The 25597-nt window shown below is 46.7% G+C and overlaps 1 protein-coding gene across 2 annotated transcripts in view; it reads right to left on the bottom strand.

The window, feature by feature from the left end:
• Positions 1-25597, bottom strand: part of DDX31 (DEAD-box helicase 31) — a 71071-nt gene that overhangs the window by 40789 nt on the left and 4685 nt on the right. For both annotated transcript variants that reach the window (XM_057724702.1, XM_057724703.1), the window contains exons 2-14: positions 25017-25273; positions 24835-24910; positions 23767-23810; positions 22394-22464; positions 21404-21468; positions 15860-15904; positions 14461-14502; positions 13601-13665; positions 11955-12074; positions 11726-11832; positions 10288-10523; positions 9371-9547; positions 5981-6040 (exon numbers count right to left, since the gene is read on the bottom strand). In XM_057724702.1, coding sequence (XP_057580685.1) covers positions 5981-6040; positions 9371-9547; positions 10288-10523; positions 11726-11832; positions 11955-12074; positions 13601-13665; positions 14461-14502; positions 15860-15904; positions 21404-21468; positions 22394-22464; positions 23767-23810; positions 24835-24910; positions 25017-25273 — 1365 coding nt within the window. The remainder of the gene's footprint in view (positions 1-5980; positions 6041-9370; positions 9548-10287; positions 10524-11725; positions 11833-11954; positions 12075-13600; positions 13666-14460; positions 14503-15859; positions 15905-21403; positions 21469-22393; positions 22465-23766; positions 23811-24834; positions 24911-25016; positions 25274-25597) is intronic.

Here is a 25597-nt window from a genome sequence, read left to right as displayed (position 1 = left end):
TCACTGTTTAAATCCCACCTGGGATTTGCGGGTCTCCTTTGAACAGTGGCTAGAGGCTGCATTTATAAGTGTTAAGTAGACGTTTCACGTATTAAAAATGTGTCAACCACCCCCAAAGTGTTTTCCAACAGCTTCCAGGTGCCCTGAAAGCTGAAGGTGGGTGTTCCAGAGCCGATGCCTCTGAGAACACAGTTTGGAGCGTTCTCCACACTAACCACAGTCCCTGTCTCAGAGAAACTGATGGGTGTTTAAATCTGCAAAGCTCTCGTTAAGAAACGATTTATTTCATTTAAGTGCTCTGCAGTGGGAGAGGTATGTAGACAAGGGACTGTCTGAGCTTTACAGACAAGCTTTGTAAAAAATTTAACACTCGTCGGTTTAGTAAATCCAACTAAGAAGCACAGATGAATCTCTAAAATAGCCTATGGTGTTCAGGAAAGCCACTCTGAGTACAAACTCGCTGAGACAGCGAGGCAGGAGGCACAGCCGCCGCTGCCGCCATCGGGGCTCTCACGGTTCTCTCCCACCTGGGCTGGGTGACCCAGATCAGGATACCAGGTCTCCCACGACGTCCGGCGTTGGGGTGGAGTCACAGCCAGCCACTGCTCAGACTTAACCCAGCTACTTCCTTAAGCACCTCTTTCCGGTCTCGGCCGAGGCTACCCTGAGGGTGGGAGAGAGGAACAATCTTCCTGGTACAGGAACAGGGAGGACCGGACATCAGGACCACTTTAGCAGCCATCCAGTCCGGGCAAGTCAACTCTGCTCTCTGAGCCTCAGTGTGTCCACCTAGGAAAATGGCTACAATTTCTTTATCTCCCAAGGTTGCTGTGACGATCCAATGAGATAGTGGGTGCGAAAAGTGTCTTGAGAATTGTAAATCCGAGTGTTCTAGTTCGTGACGAAGAAAGAATTGGACGGAGGCAACGAGGTGGGATTTAAAAGCCTCTCTGCTCTCCTCCCCACCCCACCCCCCCCCCCAACCCGGGCAGAGGCCCACGGAGGAGCGGGACACGGCTCCATGTTCCTGGGCACTGACAGCAAGCACCAGAGCCACAGGAAACTGACCCACACAAGACGCAGCAAAGGCTTCGGTCCTCTGCCCACCCTCAGAACTCAGATCCAACCCAACAGTATTCCTTCAACCTAATTACAGCGAAAAAATCACTCAAGTCAGTTCTGAAAGACACTCGCCGGTGAGGCCTTGAAGGCCGTGGGCCTGACAACTGGCTCCACGAGACCGAGGGGTACAGATGGAAGGCAGCTTGCTCAGGTGCCAGCCTGTCAGTTGGATTAAAATGACTCATTTATTTACCCAAGAACCTCACAAAGTGCTTTTACTAACAGGGAGAGGGGGCCTGCGGCTCTCTGAGCAAGGGACGCAGCAAATTCGCCTCTGCCGCCTTCCCGGCCTGCCAGAAGTCATTACTGCCGTGTGTGGAAAGCCATCAGCGGGGTACAGGCCCCCGTCGTCCGGGTGACAGATTGGGCTGCGTAATCAGAGGGGAAGGAGAGAGCGCAGAAGCTGTCAGAGGCGCGAGATCTTGGCTGGAGCCGCCAAAAGCTGGCAACATGAGTTAGCGTAACTGAGTCAACAGCCAACCATCTCCAAATGATCTTGCCATTAACACGAGTGAAATACGAGCAGAGAAGATAAACTTCGCCCAAAAAGCACACCCCAGAGAAAACCGAGAAAGTCTCCACTTCTTCGGGGGGTGGTGAAGAGAAATTCTTGGGACCCTTACAGCTCCCCTCCTTTGTCTCCTGGCTGCCTGGCAAGGCAGAAATTCCCCGAGAGGAAATTCAGAACCACACAGACCTAACAGTGTGCTTCAAGCGAAAAAAAAAAAAAAAAAAAAAAAAAACAGAAAAAGAGAGAGAGAGATGGTGGAAGAGAGCAACACAGGTGCTTTAGATATCTTCTGAAAAAGAAGGCACGTGTGGACAACCACAAAACATTCCAAGGGATACTCAGGCAGTGGATACGGGTGGAGCAGAAAGTGCCTCTCCCTGCTGGGAAAAGGCCACAGCACTGCGTACAACCAGGGACAACCAGGAAGGGCCACACGTCAGCCCTAAAACCAGAGGGAGCCTGCAAACGCCACACTCTAGTCACCCGGTGGGGTTTCTCCTCCCCAACCCCTCAACTTAACAGTGGTGTTAAATACCTCTGGCTTAGGGTGAGGGCTGCACTGTAAGCCAGAGAAAATATGTGTAGGTAATCTAATCTCTTATATCTGGTTCTTGTGAATTCTTAATTCCATTGGGGAAAGTGGGCTTTGAACTTTCAAATGACTCCCTGCTCATACCTGCTCCCTCCTTAATTTGGGGTCTTCTTAGAGCCAGTTTTCTAGAGGACACAAAATTACATTTCAAATATATAAGGACTTCTCTCTCCCAGACTGGTCTCCCCTCCCTGACTACTTTTTTACCTCCGCCCAGACTGCATGTCACCGTGGTCGCACATGTGCTGAGAACCCACATACATAGTCACGCATCAGGTCCCGATAGACTGCGTGTAATTAAGAAGGTCCTTGTTTTTAATATGTTTATAATTAAGATGAAAGGAAACACACACACACACACCCTTAACTTTCTTCACAACAGAAAAGGTAGAGGGGAGGAAAACGGGGTCAGGGGAGGGATTTTTCTAGAAGTAAAGGAAAGAGCGGAACTGTGAGCGTTAGTGAGTTACGCTGCAATTCCCAACTTCTCACACAAGACAGTCTTCCAGCCTCGTCAAAAGAATCTTGGGATGATAAATCAAAACGGCAAAGATACAGTACGGAGGAAAGTCCCCTTTACCCGAGAAGCGAGTCCTCCGTCTGCCTCATCCTGCCGCGGCCCCACTGTGCACTGACACCCAGGAGGCCCCCCCCCCCCACCCCGAGCTTCCAGAGCCTGGCAAGCAACAGGCTGCTGAAAAGGACACAGTGACAGCATCTCCCCGACCCAGGCCCCATCTACCACGGCCAGCCGTCTCAGACGCCCCAAGCTTCCAGCGACGGCAGACAAACACGGCAGACGTGGAATGAAGACTGGGCAGGAATGAAGACCTTCTCACCACCGGGGACCCTGGGCTCGTACTCTGGCTTAGAAATGGAGCAAACGGAGCCCCCACCCAGCTCTTTTCCAGTAATTTCCTAAAGCAGAATAAAGAAACGATGAGACCGTCAGAGGCTCGGCACACTGGATGTGACCTAGACCAGCAAATGAACGCACACCCAGGGGCGTAGAGGAATCGGATGACGGCAACGAGAGCTGGCTTTCCAGGCGGCACCGGGACTGGCGGGGACAGGGGCGCGGGGTGGCGAGTCGGCGGTGCTTTTCATACAGCTGACATCCCCTGCCTGCAGGCAGCAGACAGACAGAGCAAGGGCAGTAACCGTGGGCTTCTGACCCCACCAGGAATCCCATGTCAGAAAAGGATCTTTTCTGCTGCAGAACTACTGAAAAAACAAAACCAAAAAACTGAACTTCAAATCCCTGGAGTTTTCTTTGAGATTTAGGGTGCACCCATGTCTGTAAAAACATGGTAGCATTTGCCCAAGGAGACGTGACAATTTCCCACCAGGGACCAATCTAGCACCTTAAGGGTCAAAGATAAAGCATTTTGTTCCGGTCCTAACCCAAACGCCAACACGTGGGTTCCTGCTGCCTTCCGTTTTAATACAGGGGACCTGTGACCCTCACTCTTCAGGTAACACCATATACATATGAGAAAGTAAACTTATTCCCAATGAGCCCTTTCTTTTTTAATGTCACAAACAATCCTTCATCAGAATGTCTGAGAGCATCCCACGGGTAAAACGGACTTCTTTTTTATTTTCTTTATTTTTTCTTATGGAAGTTTAGTTGATTTACAATGCTGTGTTAGTTTCTGGCGTATGGCAAAGTGATTCAGTTTGTATATACAGATACACACGTATCTATACATACACATATACTCCTTTTCATGTTCTTTCCCATTATGACTTATTACAGGAAACTGAATATGGTTCCCCGTGCTGTGCAGTAGGACCCTGCTGTTTCTCGATTTTATATATAGTATCTGCATCTGCTAATCCCAAGCTCCTAATTTATCCCTCCCCCATTCCCTTTCTGTAACCGTACGTTTGTTGTTTATGTCTGTGAGTCTGTTTCTGTTTTGTAAACAAGCTCATTTGTGTCCTATTTTAGATTCCACACACAGGTGATACGCGATATTTGTCTTTCTCTGTCTGGCTTCCTCCACTTAGGAGGATCATCCCCAGGTCCCCCCGTGTCGCTGCACATGGCATCGTTTCGTTCTCTGTCATGGCTGAGTCGCATCCCTCAATGAGCAAGCACATGAACCTCAGCCTCAGCCTTCAGAAGAAGACTTCCATCAGTGGTTCTCAACATGAGCCCCAACGGGCCCCCCATCTAACCCACAAATACTGGGCGCCTACTGCACACTGCCCCGGGCCAGGCGCTGGGACGGGACCGCAAACAGAACTCAGCCCCTGTCGTCCTGAGCTCGCGGTCTAGTGGGAAGACACCTCGACCAGTTGTGAGGAGCGTTATAAGGAAACACAGGGCCCGCAGGGAGTGCCTCACAGGGAAGAACGGGGGCTTCTGTTTCCTGAAAAAATGACCTTAAAGCTGAGACCTAAGAAGGGGTTAGTCCAAGTCAGGGTGGTGTGTCCCAGGCTAAGGGAACTCACGTACCAGGGCCCCAAGGCCAGGAAAAGCAAGAATGACACATTCAAGGACAGGGGGTAAGGGGGAAAGTGGGGACAGAGGAGACTCCAGAAGTGTCCTGGACATCGGATTTCTGACAAATTTTTTTTATCAAGTAGATTACCTGCACTCATCTTCACTTTAGACCAGGCATGTGAAGACGGTTAGAGCAAACACAGGCATCTGACTTGATGGGCTTCATAAAGAGAAGGCCTACTTGGCTGGAGTCAGGTCTCCTTCGGAGGCAAGGATTCCAGCAGTAGCTGCTCTCAGACCTGAAGGACCAGAGCTGGCGGAACCACTGTTCACCACACACACGTTAGAATCGGCAGGTCACGGGGCTGGCCGTCTTGTAGAGGAGCATGTGTATATACACACAAGACACACAGCTGCACTCGCTCACAAACTCTCCACTTAGAAAGAAAACAATCGCTATTACCTTCAAAACTAGAGACCAAGAGTTCCTTAAAAAGTAACTGTATTAAACGAGGCCTAGGCAGGCATTCATGCAGCTGAATGTCTTTGCTTCTGCCTAGCACTTGTTCACAGGATTACTAAATTGACAGTGCGATTTCATAACTGTATGTATAGGGATTTCTCAAATAACCAGTTGGGGATTAAGTTACATCTTCCGAGAAGGCACAAACAGGGCAGGCATTTTAATCTTGGAAGCGAGCAGCAACTTTGGTGAAGTGAGTCCCCAGAGAAGCGGGGACACTGAAGGTGTGAGTTTTCAATCTTGAAAGAGCATAAGAGACGTGCGTGGAAAAGGTCAGGGCGGTGCTGGAGGCAGCGGCTGCCCACCATTGCGGAGACTGAGGTCGAATGAACTGGCCCTGGAAACTGCAGGGCAAATGACAGTTCTAGACAACAGCACATAAAGCCTGTCCGAGCGCATCGATTTTCCTTTAAGAAAAGGTGAGCAGAGGCAAGTAGAGTGATTCTGTTGTGAAAAGACTTTCTCAGCTCTAATTACTCCCGATAGCTGTAATTTACAAGTTCTTGGTGGACAGAAATCGCCAAGATTCACACGTTTTCAGACCAACAGCTGCCACTATTAGTGAGCAAATCGCCAAGTCTTCTGCGCGCTGGCAGCCCGCTATCTGTGGCAGTCAGGTGATGCACCAGAAGTGCAAAGAGACCAGCCACACCAAGCAGCCCCCGGAATTCCTGCTCCCTGTGGGGCCGATGACCCCAAGGCAAATGGTCAAGAGACAGAAACTGCAACCACCATCACAACAACTTTCAACCTTCCCACAGAGCACAGAAGGATACATACCGTGCAGAGAAGAACGCCTGATTTGGAATGGGAGAATTCTTGAAACACAGCTGTTCTTTCCTACAAAAACAAGGAAAAATAGGGCCTTTATAACTCTGAGATCAAGTCCAGCAAGGTAGGCTTAGATTCTCACAACTCTCCCAATGTGCTACTGCCGTAACTATTCTTAGGTACAGAGAGACAGATTTTGCCAAGGAAGAGGAAGAAGCAGATTCTTCACATCCTCCAACATGACCCTGTACCTACAGGATGAGGCTTCCGGGACTGCGGCAAATCACAAGCTTTGAGGGCAGCAGGCTTCGTGAAGGCACGGTGGGGGGAGGGGCCATCCCTTCCAGAAACGGCCAACACCGAGAGCAAGGGGGGCCGAGGGCCGCACGTTCCTGCACTCAGGGCTCCCAACTAGGAATTCACCCTCACACCTTTTCTACAGGTGGTCTAGAGGGCGAAGAACAACAAACCTTCGTCATGCGGCAATTTTTTAAAAAATGATTTTTAAAAAGATTTTAAAATTATAAAGGTCATATATTTTAACTGTAGAAAAATTATATTTTAAGTCAAAGGAAGCAAATTAAATCATCCTACCACTCAAAACAAACCACCACCACTGGCAACACCTTGAGGCTTCCCGAGCCCCTTTGTATGCAAAACATAACCAAATGTGTGGCTTTTGAAAAATTGGCATCATGGTTCTTATGCTACTAACATGCTCGTATCATACATCAACCGAACGTGAACGTCTTTTCATGCCAATAAACACCCCGAAACCTCCCTGTCTCCCGTCACTGCACCCTGTTCGCCTGAATGGGCGCCCCCCACCCCCCCAGGGGACCAGCACCCCACTCCTGGCAACCAAGGTCATCTGCACTGTTCACCGTCGGACAACGCTGTGATAAACAGGTCTGCAGGGAAGCCGCTGTGCTCATGCTTCATTACTCCCTTGGGGTAAATTCCTCAAGGCAGACTTGCTGGACCAAAAGGCCTTGGGTGTGAACTTGCAGGGGGCACACTGGGGGTGTGTTTAAGCCACAGTGTTGCCAGCAGTTGAAACGTGGCCGTGTCCATCCGTCAGCAACAAAAAAAGGAAATACATCCGAGTCACTAAAGATGTGGAGAAAAGAAAGAAGTGACGTCTCTTTCCTCCTGGCACGAAGCGTCCCGCATCCAGCCTCTCGTGGGCACACGCTCCGCCTCGTGGCTGGACCCCAGGCTGCACCTCACTGAGCACAGCGGGCAGTGGCCACCAGCATGCACTGAGTGTACCAGGTACCAGACGCGGGCCCGCGCTTTACGTGTCTGAACGTATCCGATCCTCACAGCAACCCGATGAGCAGGTACTGTCACCACCCCCATTTCCAGAGGAAGCAACTGAGGCCCAGAGAGGGTAAGTAATGTGCCCAAGGCACGTGCACACACCGTTAATACAGGGCTGAGCTGAGATCTGAACTCAGCGAGTCCATGGCTGCACCGCAGAGTCAACATCAGAAAAAAATCAGAAAAGTTCATACGAGCCTGGGAAACATCCTGCAGCCCGCACGCGCGGGGTTCCGATTCAGGGTCAGGACCACAACCCCCAAACCCCCAAGCCTCCGTCACAGCCACCAGGAGGCAGCTTCTGCAGATGGCAGCTCCTGACGCTCTTACACTTGGTTAGGGTCACGTCGGTCACTCAGGGAGACCACACGAAGGTCACGTGGAGCAGAGGGCAGGGGAACAAGCCAGGAAGACATGACGGGGACGGTTTTAGCTTAGTCTCCCTCGACAAGACACTGCACCAATACTTAGAAAGTGAAATACAGAGATTCTCCCTGACACCTCCTACCCATCTCATACGGAGGGTGTGAGGGCTAAACACGTCATAAACAAGACAAGTAAAATACTAACAATTGTTAAACAATGAAAAAAAACACAATTCCTGGAAAAGAAACAATGATGGCACCTGACATTTACTGAGGGCTCGCTGTGCATCAGGCCCTGTACTGAGCACTGGATCTGCGTTAACTCAGTCAGTGAATCGTCACAACAAGCCCAGGAGGTGCGTACGACTGTTCTCTCCACGTTAGAGGCCTGGATGCTAAGGCACAGAGAGGTTACATGCTTTCCTGAGGTCACACAGCCAGTGAGTGGCCGAGTCGGGACCAGAGTGCACGGCTGTAAACACCCTGCCCGTTACTGCCCTGTCACCGTGGCACATGCACAGTCTGAAATGACCTCACTACGGAACCTTCTGTTGACCTTTCCAAATCCCAAGATCCTTCTGAGTCCACGTCCAGCTCCCTTCTCATCTCACACCTACCCTGCAGAATGGCTCCAGAGAAAACAGACCTAGGATGTCAGTAAACTAAGTTACAAAAACAAAACAAAACCCCACGAATGGCATTACATCATGAAAGCAACAGAAGTGACGGAACGGGGGACCCTGAAGGTAAAAAGCCAGAGTTTACACAACCAAGGCTGGAACGGTCAGGAAATTCTGTGCAGTCTTGTGTTAAATAAGCTGTGTCCTTGAGGAGTGACCTTGAGCAACTTCACTTATCTGAGTCTCCATTTCCTTAATTATTAAAACAAAGCAAAAAAAAAAAAAAAAAAAAAAAAGAAGGGCTGGACTTGGTGACCTTTAATGTCTCCTTTAGCCCTAAAAAGGTTCTGATTTTTTTTTTACGGTGGTTCTAGTCAAACCTTATTCCTATTTCTGGCTTTCTTTCAAGCTTCCTCATTTTCCAAGCTAGGGCAAGATGGCTTCCGCGTCCAAGGCTGCTTGTCCTTCCTGCCACAACTCCAGCGAGTCCATCTCATCCTGCACCCACTCGACTGCCTAAACGGACGGGCTGCCTACCAGTAGAGGAATGAGGGTGAACGCAGGGCGGTGCCTAAGACCAGGAAAATGTTCTCCTCTGCTTCCCCAGCGCTGAGCCCCCCAGCCCCTCTGGTACCCAGTGTCCTCTCCCGACCCAAGTGTTCTGAGTGAAAGCGCTGCATCTTGTTGACAATGACAGCAGTCACGCTCAGCAGTACCATATGGGAGCCACAATGTAGCTCCATTAATGCTCTTAATTTGAAGACATCAAGCCCTAATTACACACTGGGTACTAAAAAGGCAAAACCCTTCCCTGGTGCCAGCTACTTAGTGGTACTCTGTTGCCTTAACAGCTGGCTGAGGTAGAGTCAGGCCAAGCTGGGCCTGCGAGCTCTCTCGGGTGGAAGAGACCCGCTCCCGGAGCAAAAGCAAACGGGAACAATGCTGCCCCCTCAACCCCCCAGCTCGCCCCCCGTCGACACAGCCCTGTCAACCCTTTCGGCCTCCACTGGGTCACCCACTTTAGCCACGTCCTGCCCCGGCCCAGCAGGGTCCCCGGGGAAGCTAGGGCCGACCCGGGAGGACGGGCTCACCTCCTGCTCCAGGTCGCCGTGCAGCCGCAGGAATTTTGCCCGCGTGGAGGCAGATGGCGGCCCTCCTGGGGCCAGAGCCCCGCCGCCGCTCAGCAGGGTCTGGAGGAAGAGGTTGTAGTGGAACTCCACCAGCTCGCAACTCGAGAAAAAGATGATCATCTTCTGGTCTCTCTCAAACTACATTGATACAAAGAGGGAAAAACCACCACGTTTTTAAGATCAGGTGACACTAAAATGAATCTCTTTCTAAAACACACGGGCAGGCTGGCCCCGATCTGGAAACAGAGGTGACAGATGGCTTTGAATTATTTTTAAAAATAACACTGACCCTCCACGCTACAAAGAATGCAGGACAGGAAGATGATGTAGCTGTAACCGGGAACGGGCCTCCTGCATCTGAGAAAAACAGATGCTTTGGAGTGCAGCTGCCCTCAGCCACGTCCCCCCCACTCACTCAGGGTCCCCACGCACGGCACCCCCCGTGGGGACGGCGGCACACGCAGGCAGTCTTGCAGCTGCACCCTCAAGCCCATCCACCTACTACTTCCCCACGCACCAGAGAAAGTTATCACAAGTCTAGTAAATACACAAATACGATGATTCTCTAAAAAACACGCGCACCGGCCCCTGCACTGCCTCAAATCCAGCATGTTGGTACCACCTGTGACATTCCCGGTATCAGTCCCAGGAAAGGTGTCTGAGGCAGATCTTAAGCTGAACATAATGGCCATCCCTGACCTCTGAGTCTCCACCACGATCCTAGAATCGCTGACTGGAAAGATCTCTGCTAAGGTCTGCACGCGCATCACAGCTCAGCTGGGAAACGTGTGTGTGTGTCTCAGCTCACCGCCTCAATGCCCAACATGAACAAAACTGTGGTCCTTCCCCAGACCACAGGGTCCAATCCCCAGACCTACCTTGCATTTCTGCAGGATAAAGGCCGCGAGGGAGACGAGCCTCAGCTTGCTGGGAACCACTGTCACGTGCTGCTCCAGACTGACTGGTATGGCAAAGCTGTCCAGCTCCTCGCTAGCTCGTGGAGGAGAAGCGTCAGGAATGGCTTTGCTCTTTGGGTTCGACTGCTCGTGGCTCCCATCCAGGACAGAAATACTGACAGGGTCGTGTAAACTGACAGCAGCTAGCCATGTTACACCTTGCAGAAAAAGCGCAAAGGACAAAACAGCTGATGGCGCGCACTGGAGAACCGGTCACATCTGCACAGCCCCAACCCCACACATCCAAGCTAAGAAACTCCTGATGGGTGTCCCCACACACTGCACCGATGTGCCCCAATGTCCGTGTGGCGGGGACCCACTGATTTCTTCCCAGGGCCTAAAAACCCATCCACACCACTGGTGTGTCTAAACTCCGACCCGAGGAAGAGTGAAAAGATGAAACAGACCAAAACAGACAGACTGAAACAGTCTGCCCACCACCCCCCAGAAAGGGTCCTGTGGTCAAGTACGTTATGAAAATCCTGATAAACAGCTTTCCTGGGATTCTTCCACAGAGTTTTCTGGCTTTACAGGCCTTCTCAGGACCTTTGCTGTATGAATGTGCACGTGAATCTCTGAAAGGAGGAGGTAACGGGCAGCATTTCCCTAACGTTTCGAGCACAGAATCCCTTTTCCATGGATCATCTCTTAAAGTCACAGTCAGAAGACACCCTGAGAATGGCTGGAGGGTCACGTGGGTGGCATCTGATACGTGTGAACCAGCACTGGCTAGTAAACCGAGTGAAGCGACGTAAGAATGTGAGAGCTCAGCTGTCGCTCGGACAGTGATTCACGTGCAGAGGGTCCTCGTGGAGGGTGACACAACTCCTGCAAGCCTAGGTGTTCCCATCAACAAGGGAGCTAAGCAATTTCATCTCATGAAGATGGAAAGACAGAAATGAGCTTACAGAATATATTTTTAGGATCAATTTCTCTTTAGGAGAAACGGAGGGTGATTACACCAAAAAATGCGCTGGGATGGAGGTCACCATCTTCAGGACAAGAGCCCTGCTCTTGGTGGGTAGCAATCGCGATCACAACCTCACGAGACCACCAGCTGGGTGGCAGGCGGCCCCTTCCCCTCCTCCACATCTGGCATGACCACCAGCAGCCTATTCCTTCTGCGAGGACTCTGGATCTGCCCTCTCTCCCTTCCCCAAGCGCTGGGGACCAGAAAGTCACGGTAACTGGGAAAAGGAGCTGGGCGTGCAGGACACAAGGTTTGAAGAGCAGTCCTCTCGGGAGACCTTCCTCCTCGCCTGCTCCCCGCGAGGCTGAGAGTCGCTGCAGGCAGACGATGCAGTTCGCATCCAGGCCCTTCCTCTCCACTGAGAACGAACAGCACTTCTTTTCAACTCACCTTCCGTGAGCGTCGCCGACAGCAAGACGTTCTGTCGTTCCTGGCACTCGGCATTTACAGCATTGAGTATCACGGTGATGTCCTTCTCAAAACCCAAATCCAAGATGCTGTGGTTTCAGGGAAGGAATTTTAATCTATATGAATACACAGGACAGGCTCCAGAAGCTTCGGTGAAGACCGCACAAACAGCCCTTTCCCGCCACCCCTCACACTTCCTGGGAGGGCTCACCGGTCTGCTTCATCCAAAATCAGCCACCGGATCCGACGAAAATGAATGTTCTTTGTGGATTTTATATGATCCACAAGGCGTCCGGGAGTTGAGATGAGGATATTTATTCCTTTCCGGAGTCTGTTTAAAATTATATATCACGTAAGAAAGTAAATCAGATGGAGCCACAGCAACAGAAAACACAGGGAAAAGGCTAAGGAGACAGATTCATGGCCGGCGCCAACGTGCCACAGCTTGAAATCATGGCACTCGTAACGACAAGTGGATACAAAGATATACTTAAGTTCTAATTTTTCTCTGAAGTTTCTCCATCTTAAAGAATATAACTGTAAGATCTGAATCCTATTAAAATCATAAAACCCTAAGTCTCAAAGGAATCTTTACTATATAACCTAATGCCTTTTTTCTGATCCATAGATGCTTTCTAGAACATTCCAGATAGACGGTCACCTCATCTGTTCTTGAAGCGTCTGTACCAGGGAACCTCTCACGTGAATGCGTCATCCCATGCCAACGTGCTCTAATGCCTAGGTTTTTTTTTTTTTTCTTATGTTGAATCCTTGTTGTAACTTCCATACAATGGGCCTAGCCTTGCCCCAGAGACTAGATAGAATAAATCTAACTTCTTACTCCCCAAACATCCTTTCTCCCCTTAGTCCATAGTAACAAAAGCCTACAATTTTTAGCTGTGTACATTTTCCAGCTGCCCTTGCAATTAAGTGGGCATGTGCCTAAGTTCTAGCAATAAGATTAATGGATAAAGGGAATATGCAAATCCCACCAGTACCCTCAGAAGCAGGAGGTATGATTATCTTTTTTCCTGCCGGCAGGAAGCTAGGTATAACGGCTGGAGCGCCAACAACTATCTAACACTATGAGGAAAGCTTGAAAATGGAAGCATCACTCAGTGGCACAAAAAGCCAGAAGGAGCAGGTTCTCATGCTGGTGTACCATGCCAGTCCCAAGGGCTACTGTCCGCTTTCTTGAACACGAAAGGAAAAAAACTTCCACGTTGTTTGTGCCCCTGCTGTCACTTACGGCAGACGCTCACCCTAACCAATACTTGAAGGTTTTGAGTTTACTATTTGCTCCTCAGCTATGGACCACACACACAGCTGTGCGTAACCACTACGCATCAGCCATAATAAAACAGAAACGTTTTTAAAAGAATGCAGACCACTGGGGATTTACTGCCTGCAACAATTTTCTACTGATACCCATTACCAATTCTCACACAGATTGGGAATCAATCTATTTGGGTGTGGAAAGCAAGCTACAAAGCATTATGTAGGTTTATAATTTGGTTTTGTAAAATCAATCCCCAAAATCCCAAACTCCCAATATCCACAAAAGGGAGTCCAGGGGGGTGTATCCTTAACAGGGGGGACCGCAGGTGTGCGTGTGCTGGGGGGGGGGGGGGCGGCAGTGTTAAGGTAACAAGCGCTGTTGCTGACCACATCAAAACGGAGCCCCTGGTAGGTTCACCAATTTTTTAAAAAATAGCATTTAGAGTGAGCCCTCCCCGGGGACTAGGAACCATGGCCTGAGACAAGGCTCTCCCCGGGTTGAGAGGGGCCAGAGTCTCACTGAAGACGAAGGCACGACAGATTCAAAAAGGAATTAACAATAAGCAAACCTCCCCCTACCTTGCTTTTTCTGATTTTCTCTTCTCTCCTCCCATTAACACTCCAGGCACAATCCAGGTAAATGGCTACAGAAAGACATCAGACCAAAATCAATGCAAAGCCCCATTAGTGAAAACAGAGACCGATTCCAAATTCCCTTTCCTTAAGGAAGTCGGGAGAGAGGACTCGGCTTCTCATTGTGCAGACACAATTCCTAGGCATTGCCATGCCCAGGTTATCAGCAGTAACTTAAATTATAGCTATTCAACTAGCTTCTGACACTGTAAGAAAGAAATCTGAGCTTTTTAAATGAGTCAAGTAGCTTCTCCGCCTTTCCCCGTAGAGCCTGCATTGAAAACACATTTCAGTAAGTCTACTGCCTTTTTCTCCCTTTCCTTTTCGGTTAAGATCAAACCCAAGAACAATACTTCCTTACTCCCACCATGATAAAAGAAAGGAGAGATCAATTCTCAATCTAATTTGGTGGGCTGGCAGGCTTTGGCTCGGAAGCTTTCTCTCTCTCTTCTTTCTTAGACAAACCCTACTTGCGGCTTGTTAAGCTGCTTTCACTGGATCACCTCCAGGATGTACCTGTGAATCTCTGCAGGTGGCCTGCTTGTGGCTATGATGAACAGATTACAGGACGTGAAGTACCAGGAAACACACTAGTAATCTCGCTAAGCTAGAAATTGGTGATTCCTAAGGTTCAGATCAATAAAAACCTACAAACTGTATCTAGGGAGAGCAGAGACATCTGGGGAATAGAGAGAAACTGGAGTAAGTCGTAGCTCTCTGCAATAAAGAACAGACTGTGGTATCCTTCTCTTTCCTCAAAAAGTCAGGAAAAAAAAAGACAAAACTGAACGCATGGCTTGCCTTACCTTCAGCAGTTTCTGGACAGTATCGAAGCTTTGCAGAGCCAGCTGTAAATATTAAACAGCTAGAGTTAATGAGCAAAGTCCCTTCTTCCCTTTTTATTTATTTTAAAAATTTAGACAGTGTAAAGCAATGAGGATCCAACCTTGCGTCCCAAGTTAGGATTTTTTTTAAAAAGTCCTATACACAGAATCTACTTGGGAAACACAACCTTGTTCTCAGACTGATTCTGAAACCTGTCAGTTTGGAGAATATGGCTAGAGACATCACATCTATTTCCTGGACCTACACTAACACAGTGTTCTGTGCTCCCTCTGCTGGCTCAAATTCCCAGAGTACCACACAGACAAGCACAGTCTACAGTGCACAAAGATGGAAGAAAATGAAGCAGAGTCAACCTGAATCTGGCTCCCTTTGGAAAGAGAGAGAATGCACTATGCAAACCACACGAAGGGCTAAACCATACGGTGATGCAACAGGCCAGCCTTGGGAATGTTACTTTAAAAGTGACATGACTATATCCTAAGGCTATGCCAGGGCAGAGAAGTAGCTAAAGACAGAGACAGTCATTTCCCAAGTTTATTAAAGGAGGAAAAAAAACCCAACAGGCCCAGTGGAAACCAGAGAAAGAGAAAATCAATGAAGGTTATAACCATTAACAACCATCAACAAAGCCTCTACATAATCCCTTTATCCAAGGATATATATACAGTTTCCACATGTTTAGTATTCATGAAGCATCCCACAGAAGTAGCGAGTTTGCTGCTGTAAAAATTTAAATAGCTCCGTGCCTGCACCTTCACTGGATGGAGCTGAGACAGGGCACTGCAGGCTACGCAAAAGGCTGAGCTGACACCTCCATCGCCAAGATGGATTCTCTGCAAGGAAATGATTAGCATTTGATATAGGAAACAGATACCCTAATCTGAAATTGCCTCTGTAGGCAAATAAAATAAATCGGATAGAACAGATTTCCACCAAGAAAGAAAAATATCAAGAAGCTTAACTTTCAGAAACAAGTAAAATCTCTGGTACAGTAGCTTCTCAAAACAATGAAGATTCAATTTTAGGGTCAACCACTTTTATTTTTTTTAATTAAGCTGTAAAAGAAAAAAGCAACATACAAAAACGTGATTATTTTCATTCCTTTTAAAAGGACAGGAATTTATAGTTTCATTAGTTTTTAGATAACAGAGAAACACTTTTCCAAAACCAAAAACTTCTGGTTTTTGAAGAGAACTTGAATTTTTCTTCTTGTCAGGAACCAGAAGGATGGTTTCCCCGGCAAAGGAAAGGATGTAGTGACTTGTGCAGCAGGGAGAAAGATGGTAAAACCACTTTTAAATTCAACAATATCACTGAAAGTACTTGCTTAGCACTCATTCCAAAAGGGGGACTGCTTACCTCTCTCGTTGGCACTAGTATCAGAGCGTAGGGGCCATCACCACGCTGTTGACATGGAAGGAAAGAAATGCCGTGAGTTGAATGCACGCAGCTCACAGTAGTGCAGACGGAGAGCATAAAGGTGGCCACTTGTAAATATCGGAAGCAGCTTCATTAAAGAAGGAGGTGAGACCACCCACGACCCTCATCATTATGCAACACTGATCTAGAAGTGGTGGCCCATGCAATCAGACAAGACAAAGAAATGTGTATAAATCTGGACAGTAGGAAGTACAGTTGTCATTATTAGTAGATAATATTTTATCCTTAAAAAACTTAAGAAATCACTTGAAAATCTATTATGAAAAAGACAATTCAGTCAACTAGCTCAATGCAAAATTAACATAGAAAAACCAAGTCTCCCAACGCAGAAAGTTAGATGGAATCACACTTAGAATAGCAACAACAACAAAGATTTAAAAAAATAAGCTTCACAAAAAATGTACAAAATCCATACAATAAAAAATTTTAAATACCTCTGAGGCACATAAAATAAAATCTGAATAAATGGAACAATGTATCCTACTCTTGGACACGAAGACTCAATATTATAAATAAGCTAACTCCCCCTAAATCGATCCATAAATGCAATGCAATTCTAATAAAAATGCCACGAACATGCATATTGATGCATATGTAAAATACCTTAAAAATGCCACAAGTATATATACATATGCATATAAAAAATTACATATATAACCAAACAAGCTGATTTCAAAGTTCACATGGAAAAATAAGTGTGCAAGAATAATCAAGACATTTCTGAACAACATTAGATGTTAAAACAATTTAAATCTACAGTACTTTTAAGAAACTGATGCTAGCACAGAGACTACAACAGCAAACACAGCCTAGAATAGAATCAAACACATAGAGAAAGTCAGGAAATACGATGAGGGGCAGTGAAAAGACGGATGATCCAAACGTCCTTTTAGAAAAAACTTAAGTTAGAAAAATAAAGTTGGAGTTAAGCTGGCCTAACAGATTACATAAAACTCAGAAACTATAAAACTCCGATAAATTTTATTATGTGAAAATTTAAAAATTTCATAATGGAAAAGTAATACTTAAAGAAAACTGAGTCAAATGACATGGCGAAAAAAATATGCCACGTATAAGAGAAAGGGCCAATTCCTTAGTTTATAAAGAAGATTTGTGATTCAATTAAAAATAAAAATAAAAAAGACCAGTGAGTCAAATAGAAAAATGGAGAAATATAACAGCTAATTTATGGAAATAAGAATTCAAAATCTGGCTTTTAAATGTATGAAAAGATACTCAACTTTATCCCTAAGAGAAATTCACATTGAAACTATGATAAAATATTCTTCCCGTCAAACGAGCAAAAATAAAACAGCCGATAGTGTTGGTAAAGGCACGGGCACACAGGAACTCCTGTACACCGCTGGTGGGAATGCAAACTGGTATCACTCCCTTCATGATCAATTTTGGTATTCTCTACCAAATAAAAATGCAAATTCCACTTACAAGAATTTCTCAAAAAGACACACACGTGTGTATAAAGAAGCTGTTTAACTGCTTTGTTTGTAGCACAATGTTGAACACAATGCAGATTCCACTAATGAGGGAATGACCCGATGATTTACGGTACACGCCTAGCGCGGAATACTAGGCAGCCATTAAAAAACAAAAAACAAGGCAGGTCAACATGGTATTGTTAAGAAACCATCCCCAGAACACATTAAGTGAACGAAAGCAAGGCACAGACAATCACGCACAGCAAGCGACCATTTGTGTATCAATCAAACAAACAAAAACTTCAATGGCGGGGGGGCGGGGGCGGCAGGTGGACGGACTATGCATACTCTCAAGTTTGCTTTATACACAAAGAATATCTCCAGGAGCATAAACAAGAGACTGGAGAAAGGACCATCACATCCAGAGACCTGTGCCACCTGGGGCAAGGAGCAGTAGAACAACTTACTTGTCACTGTATAGTTTTTGGTACTCTTCAAATTTTTTTTAACATGTACATTAGAAGAAAACAAAGTAATCTGATAAGGAAGTCAGCAGTGCCTTGCACCTCCAAAGGGCTCACAGACACTTAGGGAATGAGTCGAAACTACCTTAGTGTAGAAGCTAAGCACAGATTTAGCAGCCAACTGAATTACAAATACGGTTTTTATGTTTTGCATAGGAAACATTTACCCACAAGGAGAAAAGGATTTGGAATTCAAACTAGAGCCGCCTGTACTCGACACCGACTTTGCGAGACTACGCTGAAGCCCGGGTGAGGAACAGTAAACATGTTAGTACAACGCTATCAACACCGCAGTGTTAGAGATTCTGACATTTCAAAAGGTGTTACTACACAGAGAAGAAGAAAGAACAATCAATTCCTCGCAGGGCAGAGCGAGTGGGGAAGGATGGATGCGACGTTCACAGAAATCAGAGCCTGAACAGCTCCAAGGGTGAAAACACAGAGAAGCAGTCCGCTCTCATTCCCTCACTAAAGTAACTGAAGACCCTGCTGGTGCCCTGCGTGTGCTGCTCCCGCCTGACAGCTGGTTTTTTACGGGTCAAATCCATTTACAGTGAACTCCAAGGGCCTATACTGAATATTACCTGAAATAAGTGAATTAAATTTGGGCTTGGAAAACCATCTCTACAGAATATTCCATCTTTAATAGAACGAGCTGTTACTGATATTAAAAAACACTTAAGTAAATAAAAGCAACAACATGGGTGGTTACTGCTCTGAACATCAGCCATCCAGAACACTGCCCTTCGAACTGGCCACAGGTCCGTGCTGCTGACGATGACAGCGGAGACTTAGCGAGCAGGTACTATCACCACCAGGCGCCAGGAAGCAGGTGTCAACTCCCCCCCTGCACTGACTCCCTTCATCCTCCCGGCAGCCCCAGGACACAGGCACTGCCGTGATCCCCCACAAGGCACACAGGGAAGAAGGGATGCGCCTACTGTCTCACTCAGACCCAGGATCTGGGCAGAGCCCCCCCCCCACACTATCCACCTGAGGGATGCAATTGCATCTCTCCTGTCCTCCGTTCATGGATCCAGGAAATGAGACAGCTGGGCTAGAACTGCAGGACCCATGCCAGCTCAAATATATGCCCGAGCTCTGCAACTATGCAGGAAGAAAAATCCCTCTACTAGAAGTTCTCCTGGAATCCAAACAGATGAGACTTTACCACATTGGTCTAATAATTCACATTTCTTCTCTAACCTGTATCTGGTACAATGCTAAGCCCCTTGTATGATTCATCTCACTGCGAAGGGCCCGATGGAAGAAAACAACAGTCAGCTGCAGGAAACAGAATTCTCACTCACCCACCTCAGAGAAAACCAGTATTAGTTTGAAAAGTATCTTTCTCGTCTTTGTGTCTGTGTACATATATAGGTACACATGTGTATGTATATAAGGTGGCTATGAAATGGGAGTCACATTATACATACTGTTTTATAACCTGCCTTTTTAACATGGCAAAAACGCCTGTCAAGCTCACAAATAGTAACTGAAGAAAATATCACTTCTAATAACTATATAAGGTTCCATCATTTTGATGATTCTGTAGGATTTGTTTTAGTGATTTAAAACCATTTAGATAAAGCTTAAATAACATTTTAACATATTCATTCTGAAATAATTTCAGGCTTATGTAAAATTGCACAAATAGTTCACAGAACTCCCTTACATCCTTCTCCCGGTTCCCTTACACAGTATTGATTCTCAAAATCATAGTACAATGATCAAACAGGAAATTAACACTGATTCACTGCTATTAGTTAATCTATAGACCTTATTCAAAGTTCATTAACTGACCTATAAACATCTTTTTTCCAGACTAAGATCCAATTCAGGACCACACACAGCATTTAGTTGCATGACTCCTTCGTCTCTTTTACTCTGGGGTAGCTCTTTAGTATTTCTTTGTCTTTTGTGACCTTAATACTTTTGAACAGTACTGGCCAGCTGTTCTGGAGAGTGCCCTTTGATTTGGCTTTGTTTGATGTTTCTGATTAAATTACAGTCGTGCATTTTTTTGGGCAAGAAAACCAGAGAAGTACCGTCCCATCCTTCATGCACCGACTAGGAGACACATTAGGTCCACCCATCCCAGCACTGGTGAGGTCCCATCCGAACACTTGGTTAAGGTGGCATGAGCCAGGTTTCCCATTGTAAAGTTACCATTTTCCCCCATATCTTCTGGAGAGATACTTTGAGACTATCTAAATATCCCATTTTCATCACACTTTAATCCGCTCATTTTAGCATCTCTGATGACTCCTGTGGCATCTGCCAAATGTCCTACTTGTCTTCACTGGAATTCTACTATAAGGAAGCACTTTCCCTCGTCCCATCTATTTATTCAATAATTCATTTATATCAGTTTGGACTCAACAGGTGTTTGTTTTAGACTATGGGCCATAATCCAACACTATCATTATTTATTTTATCTCTCAAATAACAGGAAGGCTCGATACACAACTAATTCTGCACGTCCCAACTGAGGAAAAAGTAACCAACTAGCTCTTCTCATCTGTTTGTGAACCCATCTCTCTTCCCATTTCTGAGCTCACGGTGGTTTCCTCTCAACTGAGAACAACCAGGGTGTATATGTGAGATTCTGGGCTATGTTTTGAGAAAACACCTATGCCTACAAAACACGGCAGTCACACAGCCTCCCAGGGAACCATTCCAAGGAACCCAGTTCTGGCTCCTCTGCCCCAGGCACTAAGTATGTTTCACAACTAAAGGTAAGTCCTAGAAAATACTAAATACAAGCTGGCTCAACTGTCACACCCACTAATTGGATGCTTATTTCACTTCTACTATTCATGACAAACCACTGTTTTCAACACAATGTTCACCATTCTCAGTCAGAAGAGCCGGACTCTGGAGCCAAAGAGAATGGATGGAGGTGGACACCCAGCTCCACAGTCACTCCCCACATGGCCTTAGGAACTTATTTAACTTCCTCAAGCCTCCCTTTTTCCTTCTCTTTTTTTTTAAATCGAGGTAACAGTAGTACTTTCCAACTCAGTGGGACTGGGGCAGTTACAGAGTCAAGACGACACAAGCAAAGCATTCGGCTCCACGGCTGACACGCAGGGAGCACCTTACAAACGCCCCCTATTAGAACGACTGCGATGGTTGCTGTATTTGTTTATATTTATTCTATCTGTTCTATTTCACTCTGAGCACAGTCTTTAGATGTGACATGCTTATGTAACAAATGAGTTAAAAAGAGGTAGGAAAATAAAGCGAAGTGAAAGGATTTTTTGGTCCCAATATTACTGCTTTGGTTCAATTTGATGGTTTCTTACGCACTGTGAACAATAACAGAAAAACACACTTTCTTTTCTTTGGAGTTTTTTTTTTTTTTTTGGCCTCACCGCGCGCGGCTTGTAGGCTCTTAGTTCCCTGACCAGGGACCAAACATGGGTCCTTGGACGTGAAAGTGCCAAGTCCTAATCACTGGACCACCAGAGAACTCCCAGAAAAACACACTTTCTACTCACCTGTATTTTGGATTTCATGGCTTGAAGAGACTGGACCACAGGGATGCAATAGGCAAGAGTTTTACCTTTTAAAAAAGTGCAAGAGCAATTAAAATCACAGACCCCCTAGGTGTCAGGAAACCAAAGACAGTAAAGGAACCAGCGCCGCTGCCTTTGGGCCGCCCTGAAGCCTGGGGACAGGACAAGTGCGCTCACACCCAGGTGGAAACGGAAGTCGCCTGTCTGCCGCCGCTCCTCGTCCTGCTTTGCAAACACAGTACTCCTAACAAACCTGCAGCTCCTTTAATGTCTAACCAGGGAGACGATGACACACGTCCCAAGTCACACGGAAGCTCACCTCAATGGCTGTCCCTAGAAACCAGAAAACTCCCCCTCGGGGTCCCCCTCAGCCTCTCACAGGCGCTTCCACGGTCAAGTAAGTGTCCTCTGCGGTGCTTTCATGGTCGGGGTCAGTCTGAACCCCAGAGCTGGCCTCTAAGACCGAGGAGAAACTAAGGATGGCAAAAACTTCGGGCATCCACCCACCCAAACGGTGGCTGAGCTGGGGGAGCAGAGACTAGCTGACCTGCATTAAGAGCCCAAGAGGGTCCAGAGAGCAAGTCCAGACTGTCCTGGACCACGCCAAGACAGCCGTCCGCATTCGAGCAAACCGACTGGCAATCCGATCAGTGCATCTGCACGGCAAAAGCGTTTTAACACCAGAAGGAAACATTCATCACCACTGGAGTGAGGATGGGCAGCTCTGGCCATAGATGGTGGGACCAGGCAAAGCCCTGAAATGGGCTCTGAGAAATGGCAGCAGACTTGACTGCTTCCTGATCATTCCTGATCATGGCCCCATTGCTCATCCCCTTCCTTTCAGGGCTCTAATCAGAAGCGAGCGTGGCCTCCCCTCCCCCAAACCAAACAAAGCAGCCACCCCAACAGACACCTCACCCACCACCCACCACACGACCCTGGAGGAAGGGCAGAAACCAAATGAGGACTGACCTGAGCCCGTCTGGGATCTCACGAGAGCATCTCTGCCTTCCAGCAACACAGGGATGCTTTGCTTCTGAACGCTTGGGCCGCCCAAAAGAAAGCACATGCTTATCTATAATGTGCCACCTGCTCATGTTTGCAGGCAAGATACACACAATGCAATGGACCCCGGCTCTATCACCTGCTGCCTTAGAGGTCACCTAAACAGTCACGGGAGGGGCTGAGAAACCTTCAATGGTTAGAAGAATAAAACCTCATTTAAATTGTTGGAACTCTTGAGGCTGAAAACGCTGAGGCAAGCCAGAGACTGGCTGTTCTATTACAGTAACTAAAAAGAAAAATGGGACAGGTGTGAGGACAAGCTGGAGCCCCTGCAAAAGCACATCACACTCTCCTGCCTCCTGAACCAGGGAATACAAAGCAATGAAATATCATGGAAAGATTCGCAAGCAGGAGAGTGAAAGGAAGCTCGCAAGCCACGCAGACAGCCAGGAACTGCTGTCCGTTCTCTAGAAAACCAGATGTGACTGTTACGGACACAGTAAAATGTGTGTCCACGCGTGTACTCAAAAACAAACAACTGAAACAACAAGGTTCTACTGTAAACAGGGAACTAGGTTCAATATCCTGTGATAAACCACAATGGAAAAGAATATGAAAAACAATATATATGTATATAACTGATTCACTTTGTTGTACAGCAGAAATGAACACGATACTGTAAATCAACTATACTTCAATAAAATTAAAAAACAACTAAAAGGGCAGGGAAATCACTTAAATTTGGTTGATAAAACTGAACAAAAAATAAAGGGGCTCCTTATTTTATTTTTCGATACTCTTATTAATGTTTACTTCTAAGTGAAAGGCAACTTAAAAGGTACAAAAGCACACATACTCAAAGAGAGGGGGTCGTCTCTGCCCCACACTCCATTTCTATTTTCCAGGAGTCGTCACTAACATTTAAATTTTTTTTTCAGCATCTCATTACATCCGACTAACTGTTTGGATATTGTAGTTGGATACTGTACTCCTATCCTGTAGTTGACTCTAATTCTCACTACTGAGAAATAACAAAATAAACTCTGTATTTTAGACGATCATTTTCAGGAAGCATGGACAACAGTGGGATCTCATGCAGCCGATCTTCTGGACCAGAGATTCCTTACAGTTTAGAGCTGAGGGCAGAAGTGAACGGAGACCCAGTCCCTCCATCTCCCAGGTAGGAAAACTGAGTGGCTACCAAGCCCTCGAGGGTCAATAACCTGGCACTGTTCTCTAATACCAAGACATGAGTTTGCTGTCCTCCACGGACAATTCAGATTTCACCCGGGTATACCCACTTAAATCCTGAGAAAATCAAGACTGACCGGAATGCTTACCTGGTCATACTAGACATTTTTAAGACCGTATTTATTGTGGAAATCTAAGAGAAAAGACAAAAAAAATAAACACTTTTCTTTATCAAATTTTTTTGGTACAAATATATTTAATGCAAATAAGGATGCAAAAACGGGAAATACTGGAGTGAAAACGGATGACCACGGTCAAATCAAGCTCCTCCAACCCCACGGTTCTCACCTGGGGGCGGTTCTACCCGCCACCCCCCCCCCCCCCCCGCCCACATGTGGTGATGTCTGGAGAAACTGTTGGTTGTTACAGCTGGGGGAGGGGACGCTTCTGGCATCAAGTGAGTAGAGGCACAGATGCTGCCAAACATCCTACAACTCACAGGGCAGCGCCCACGACACAGAATCCCCCATCCCCAAATGTGCACGGTACCAAGGCTGGGAAACCCCACTCCAACCTGCAGGTGAGAAAGCAGGCGTGTGTAACCTGCCCGAGAGGAGAGGGCAAGCCATGGTCACAGAGCCAAGGAAACCCAGACTCCCTAGCAGGGAACGCACTGTGGTCGCCCTGCTCATGAATAAGGCTGCAACACTCATTCATGGTGCCTTGTTTTTTTTTTAATTGTACATTTGTTTGCAGCAAATGCATGGTCAAAAAGCCCCTTCTTCCTTCAATTCTTTATAACTACAGACTTCCCTTAACAGCAAGATGCCAGCTCAGTTCCCACCCCTAAGGTCACTGTGTCATCAGCCATCCAGAACAGCCCTGATGTCTTATTTATCCAGTAATTATGAGGTGGTCTTCAAGTCCAATATGTGGAGTCCCAGTCCTAAAGTGAATTAGGTGAGGAAAGTCTTTAGAGTTCTTAAAAAAAAGGTGGAGGTGGGCTGGGGTGGGGGTGAGGACAGTGAACAGAGTCCTAAGCTCACATGAACCGCCGTGGAAGAGCATCTCATCAATCTGAGCTCCTCCAGGTAATCTGATGCAGAAATAACCATTCTCTCATTTTTCTTCTTCTTAGAACTGGCATTTCAGACATTCTGAATGAACAAACAAACCAAAAAAATCGACACACCAGTAAAACACGGAGGGAGACTTACTAGATGTGGGTGGATGTCCAGGGCTTGAAAAGCATCTGAAGTGAACACTTTTTCTTGCACCTGATTTACTACAGGTCTGCAAATGACGAATAAGACGCGGGCGTCAGTTCCAAGAAACAAAGCACACGGCAGAAGACACTTAATTCCTTTTATTCCCGAAGGGCATCTATACCTGGACATACCTGTGGAGTTCTGGAATCTCAGGGTTGTTTTTAAATAGGGATGAAGTCTTAATGCCTGGTTTCCACTTCTGGTTTCCATCATTCACACCAGCTGAAGACTTCTTGGGAGAAAACGTTTTCTGTGCCTTCCTCTTAAAAGTCCTTGGAGTTTCTTTAGCAGCAGTTTTCTTGGCGGGGAGAAACGATGTTTCGCTCCTCCGTTTCACTGGGGGAGCCTCACTGGATGCTTGGTATTTTCTTTTGGTGGCCGCTGCTGGCTGCATTGTTCCCAAAAGGAAAGAGCGACAAGAGATGCATTAGTCCATGAAAACAGACCTCAGAGTGAAGCCTGACTGCCCACAGAATTGCATCTCTCCCTGCAGAGATCATTACGCCCCATATGGCAAGCAACAGTTTAGGGCCTGCAATCAGATTCTGTGACTCAGCCCTTTTTTTTTCCCAAAAGGAGGAAAAAAACCCAAACCCCCACAAACCTCAGCTGATCTACCTACTGGACCTCACCAATCATCTTAACCTTCAACTCCACCAAAATAATCAAGAAGGGAGAAACATTTTTCAGGCTGAATGTTAATAAATGGAGT

This window comes from Hippopotamus amphibius, chromosome 2, assembly GCF_030028045.1.
Source record: "Hippopotamus amphibius kiboko isolate mHipAmp2 chromosome 2, mHipAmp2.hap2, whole genome shotgun sequence".
NCBI lineage: Eukaryota > Metazoa > Chordata > Mammalia > Artiodactyla > Hippopotamidae > Hippopotamus > Hippopotamus amphibius.
Note: the sequence above shows the minus strand (reverse complement) of the source record. Positions and strands in the feature narration are given on the sequence as shown.